The 5790-nt window shown below is 49.7% G+C and overlaps 1 protein-coding gene across 1 annotated transcript; it reads right to left on the bottom strand.

Moving 5' to 3' along the window:
* Positions 1 to 189: 189 nt before the first annotated feature.
* On the bottom strand, positions 190 to 4235 carry RAB29 (RAB29, member RAS oncogene family). Its single transcript, XM_010178062.1, has 4 exons — positions 4169 to 4235; positions 2361 to 2542; positions 1016 to 1137; positions 190 to 307 (listed from the first exon to the last, which is right to left on the bottom strand). The coding sequence occupies exons 2-4, from the start codon at positions 2520 to 2522 to the stop codon at positions 190 to 192; spliced, it is 402 nt and encodes a 133-aa protein (XP_010176364.1). The 5' UTR covers positions 2523 to 2542; positions 4169 to 4235.
* Positions 4236 to 5790: the final 1555 nt, after the last annotated feature.

The raw sequence follows: 5790 nt of genomic DNA, 5'->3' as shown, positions 1-5790 counted from the left end.
CTGCTGAGTATGAACATGCACTGAACAGAAGACAGTTCACAATCATGTAAAAAAAACAAAAAAAACCCCAAAAAACAAACCCAAAAAACAAACCCAAAAAACAGTAACAGCCAGTTTAGAAAAAAATAATGATGATGATAATAAAAGGAAATTGGTGCCAGAGCCAAGGCAGATGGTGCAGTCAGTGCTCTAACAGCAAGCCCAGCCTGGCGGGGCTGTCTCTTTTATGTTAATATAATCCCCACTCCCAGTAGCAGAGGAACTTCCATCACCAGTGGATGAGGACATCATCTTTTCAATCAGGACTCTAGAAGACAAACATAAATGCAGTGTGGTTTTTGGTTTGTTTGGGTTTTTTTTTTCCAAACCTGCAGCATTGAGCCACACAGTTTTGAGGCAGTACAAAGTGAAACAGAATTCATTCCAGAGATACACACAACTCTGGAACTGTAAGGACTAAACAATAAGGATAAGGGACCTCATAGCACTGACAACAGCATTGCTGCAATCACCTGGAGCATCAGAGGACTCTGCAGTGACCAGGTAACTAACAACACCTCCTGCAACCACCTCACCTCGGGTCCAGTTTAGAACTGGGACACAGCAACAGGCTTCCCAGGTACCAACTGCCCAACCTCAAGATCAGGTGTGAATACCCAGTCTAAGACCTTTCAGAAAAGGCAAAATTCTCCATCAAAGGGTTGGTGCGTCACAAAAAGAATTTCTAATGTGTTTGCACAAGAAATCCCATCCTCTCCTCCTGGTAGAGGCCAGTGTATGAAAAAAAACATCCCTGGTATTGTTCAAAGAAATTCTGTTTCCAAAAGCATGTCAGAGCTTAACCAAGGAGAGAAAAACTTCTGACCTTTCAGAATTCAGTTTCCCTTCGGGAGATTTACTTGTGTGTTATTGCTGCTATTTGTTACTCACTGACAGCATCTCCCTTCACCTCCAAGATGGCTGTGTCTGAAAGAGGGAATTAACCCTTGGATGTATCACCACTCATCGTGCCTACCTCATGGACTCATTAATATTCTTGTTTTCCTTGACAGACGTCTCCACCCAACCAGAAAAGCCATTTTCTTTGCTGAACCGATCCACTTCATCTCTTGTCACTGCCCACGGGGAAAGGTCACACTGTAAACCAAAAAAAACCCCAGTCATTTTAAGTTTAGCCTTTTAATTTTTAAGCTGGGAGGGGAATTCTCCCCCTCAGCCAGTGACTGCCTGTGAGCAGGGAGGCAGCAGGGAGGCTCAGCCCTTCACATCACCCAGATCTGAGGCTGATAGGGAGTTCTTAGGGCAAGGTTCTTAATGGGATGTTGCAAGCAGCCATATATTTATCTCATCTGAGCTACTGACACACCTCAGTCAAACACGCATGGAATGGAGGGAGGTTCATCCAGCACAGGACAAGAAAGCATTGTCACTCATCCAAAATTTGCCCGGCCTCTCAGCACTGAGGGAACATCACTGGTGTGGTGCCACTGAGGCCAATGGGATGTATGAAGAGACAGTGAGAAAATCTGTCCCATAAAAGCCTGTGTTAGTGTGACTGCAGCAGGTACAGTCACAGTGATTTCCCTAATGCAGGCAAAGATGGTGCCTTGAAACAGCTACCGGGGGAAAGGGTTAATCCTGAAGAAGTGGAGAAGAAAAGCCACTCTCCTGCCCACCCATCACGTTTCTCAGTCATCTCCAGGTTTAGGCTCTCTCAAACCAGGCAAATCTCAAACTAAATCTGGAAAGGGCTGCTGGGCACATGAAGAACATAAAGGTAGGTTTTAAATGAAAGAAAAAGAAATCATTAAAAACCAGTAACCAATCTACACGGTGAATCTTGACACTGCATCCAAATGAAAACTAGACATCCCCCTGAGCAGAAACTTCACCTGCAGCATCACACACAATCGTCCCAGGCATGTTAAAGACCAAAAAAGGAAATAAAAACCAAGCTTTATAGCCCAGGAGCTACAGAGCTCGAGCTCTGACAGCACAGCACGAGGCACTGCACCCAGGACAGAGCTGCTGTTAACATCTCCCTAGTGCCATCCGTGTGCTGAGTCCTACCAGTGTCCTAGTTAACGAGGAGAATCCTTGCTAGAGAAAGTATAAGAGTTAAGGAAAGGGCTAAAAAGAGCACAGGCTATGGGCCAACTCTGGGCAAGGCTTAGTGCTGAAGGGCTCTCCTGCCATTTTGCACTGCCGTGCACACACACAGACACACAGACACAGACACACACATACAGACACACACAGACACACACACACACAGACACACACACACACACAGACACACACACACACACACACACACAGACACACAGACACACACCCAGAGCACATCCAGAGCTGCTCACTTTGTTGGCCAGCAGCAGGCAGGGCACGGGGTTCCCATCTGGCAGCATCAGCTTGCTGTCCAAATCCTGCTTCCACTTCTGGCTGTTGCTGAACGTGCTGACGTTGGTGACATCAAACATGATCACGCAGGCTGACGCCTCCCTGTAGTACAGCCGGGTCATGGATGTGAACCGTTCCTGCCCTACAGCATCAAAAGGGAAAAATAAATCCACCCCCAGAGTTCCCATTTTTAGATTTGTTCCTGCAAATAAGATGCTCATCATGGTGCATCATTTTCTCACCTGACACTAACAATCCCCACTCAGATAATGAGGAAATACAGGCATGGAAACACATCCTGCCTGGGCACCTCAGCAACACAGTGACAACTGGGACAAACTGGGCAGCCCTTAATCCTGAGCCAGACACTCAGATGTCCCAGCAATACCTGCATTACTCCCAGGGTAACAATTTAGTGTCCCTGACCACTCATGCACCTCCCCCTGAGCAGAATCCTGCTGGCAGTAGGGTGCCTGGCCACTGACACAGCCATCCCTGCTCTGGCACAACTCGTGCCACCAGCATCGACACGGGCACAGCTTACAGACCAGCTCTCCAGAGAGAAAAACTTGGCACTAAACAGAAAACATCACAACTCACATCTGCTGTTATTACTCCTCACACCTTATGGCCCATCTGTGCTGCCAAAACTGCATCCAGGGAGTGACCCCCACTGTGCTGCTGCCTGGTTGGAGTGCACTCGTGTGGACGGGACACACCACAAACCCTCCCCATTGTGTCACACGGGTCAGTGGCACGGGGAAAATCAGCATTTCTGGCACTGGAGAGAGATTTCACTGTGGGCTCCCATGCAGCTCTGTCATTGGTCTTTTTGGATGGCTTTTCCCTCTGAAGCCATCAAGAACTGAGCACTCTGAGTCACCTCAAGCCATCCCACCGCCTCTGCACACCTCTGAGGTGGATGGCAACGCAGCAGGGACCATCGGTACGTGTGTCCCCTCCTGCTCATGGCATGACAAGAGCACTGCGACCAGCACGGCCCCTCTGCCTTCCAAATCTTAAATGCCTTTTTGGGGCTGAAATGGAAATCAGTTTCTTTTTGCAACCCTCTTGCTGCAAACTTCTCCTTCCTGTTTTCTTTTTAAGGATTCCAGGCGTGTGCGTCTGAGCAGCGAAACCAGAGGAAACCACAACCCTGTTTCCCTCACCCCTCTAGATCCAGAGGTGCCATTTTGGAGACGCTGCTGCACTGACCCGTCCTCTATCTCCTGCTGCTCAGGAGATTTGGGAACCATGTTCCTCTGCACCTCTCCAGGGAGTGGGTGCTCCTCATCCCACCTCATCGCATACAACGCTGTCACCCAGAGCACGCCGCATCCTGCCCCAGCCCCACCACCATGGGGGCTCCCAAGGGTCTCCTCTTCCCATGACTGCTCCTGAGGGATCCACCAGCTCTGCTCCCACCCATCACTGAGCAGCCAGATCACAATCCCTACAAATGAGCCTGGCTCCCCCTTCATTCTGCTCTGGCTTTGAAACGGGAAAGAAAAGCTCAATAGAGTTCATCATCTGCGCTGCTGTGTTCTTTGCAGATGGGCTTTTGATTAAATATTTAAATTACTACTGCAAACTAGAGACAGCACTGCACACCAGAGCAGTCCTGCTCCCCGAATCCACAGGCTGTTGGGATTTATTTTTGTAGCAGAGTCCTACTGAAAGAAAAGAAAAAAAAAAGAAGAAAAAAAGGGGGGGCCCAAGCCATTGGGAGCTTTAAATTCTGCTCCTGAGCAGCTCTGTGTGAACTCACCTGCGATGTCCCAGAGCTGGAGCCGAACTGTCTCCGATTCCGACCACTGGACCACCTTCAGAGCAAAATCCACTAGAGAATCCCAAAGAAAGAAAGGAAACCTCATGAGTGGCATTCTGTACCCTGGGGCTTGTTCCTCTGCAGCCTCTCACCATTTCCCAGCACAGCCCAACCCAGCCACCACAGTTTATACTGGACCAGCACCCACACCAGCACAGACCAGACAGAGCAGGAGGGTCTGCAAGTGCTGACCCCTCTCCTCCATCACAGAAAGCTGCAAACTAATTGTTAAATCCCCTCACCATCCACTGCACACCCCGCAGAGAGGACAGCCACACACACACACAGAATGCCTCCAGATAAGCAGAAGTCAACACGTTATCAGCATCTCCTCCCTCCCCGGGATGTGACACTGGGCTTGTCCCTTCCTGAACTCCAGCTTAAGAGAGTTAAATAACAGAGAATGAACAGAGCAGTGTTCCCTGCTGCCTGGCAAAGCTCAGCCTGGCAGGTCTGTCCTCGAAACCCTCGAAGCCCTGGCAAAGGGAGGCAGAGATGCTGCTCTGCAGTTCTTTGGGAAGGAAGAGAGCGAGGTGGCATTTCTCCAGCCAACGCAGCGCTGGGAGGGCCCCACTCACAGAATCCCAGAATTGCCTAGATTGGAAAAGACCTTTAAAATCATCAAGTCCAGTCATTAACCCAAAATTGCCCGAATTCACAGGGCTTTTCAGAATCCTGGAGCACCAGGGTCTGTAACTGTCCCATGCACAATTCCCCGTCTGCAGCAGGGAGCTCAGACACCCTGATCTCTGGAATTAGGGAGATTTACTGGGCAAAGCCTTGGCACCTCCCGCTCCTTGTAGGTTATTCATTTACACTGATGTCAAACAAAGCCCAACCGATCCCACTTCATCTTGTTCCCAGCCTCCTCGGTACGAAGCTGCTGTTTCCCCCATCACCTCTCCAGACACCACTTTAGAGCACGGCCAGGACTTTAGTGGTGGTTTCGTGCTGTTAAATGTCAAAACAACATTGTTCTTGCTTTTGCTGGGAAGAGCTGAGGCTGTAATCTCATAGAATCATGGAATTATTGTTGGAAAAGACCTTTAAGATCATCAAATCCAACTGTCAACCCACCACCACCATGCCCACTAAACCATGTCCTGAAGTGCCATGTCTACTTGTTTTTTGAACACCTCCAGGGATGGGGACTCCATCACTTCCCTGGGCAGCTGGTTCCAATGCCTGAGAACCCTTTCAGGAAATAAATTCTTTCTTATATCTCAGACTCTCCAGGTCTGAACTCCTGGGGGGTGGTTGTTCCCAGGGGAGGAAGGAAGGGGCCACCCTGAACCTGCTGTGAAGAGGGACAGGAGTCACTGGTTTGTCACTGGGGTTCACTGGACACAGGAACACACCAGAAGCCGCATCCGAGAGCTGCCACGGGAGTCACCAAACACAGGAACTACTGGTGGGTGGTTGTTCCTTTTACAGATTCTCGCTCCAGGTCTGCAGGGAGGAGAGGAGCCGGGTTCCTGTCAGAGCCCAGGAGCCAGAGGAGCTGAAATGTGGAGTGACGGGGGGTGAATCACAGGATCCCAGAATGTCAGGGATTGGAAGGG

This window comes from Antrostomus carolinensis, unplaced genomic scaffold, assembly GCF_000700745.2.
Source record: "Antrostomus carolinensis isolate BGI_N321 unplaced genomic scaffold, ASM70074v2 scaffold46251, whole genome shotgun sequence".
In the NCBI taxonomy this organism is placed as follows: Eukaryota; Metazoa; Chordata; class Aves; order Caprimulgiformes; family Caprimulgidae; genus Antrostomus; species Antrostomus carolinensis.
This window is presented reverse-complemented; position numbering and strand designations above follow the sequence as displayed.

Bases quoted from the DNA above. Each gene is read 5' to 3' on its own strand.
- RAB29 (XM_010178062.1), bottom strand. From the start codon at position 2,522: ATGACCCGGCTGTACTACAGGGAGGCGTCAGCCTGCGTGATCATGTTT. The intron at 1,138-2,360 runs GTGAGCAGCTCT...TTTGGTTTACAG, and splicing joins GCCTGCTGCTGGCCAACAAA to TGTGACCTTTCCCCGTGGGC. The intron at 308-1,015 runs GTAGGCACGATG...TTTGTCTTCTAG, and splicing joins AATATTAATGAGTCCATGAG to AGTCCTGATTGAAAAGATGA.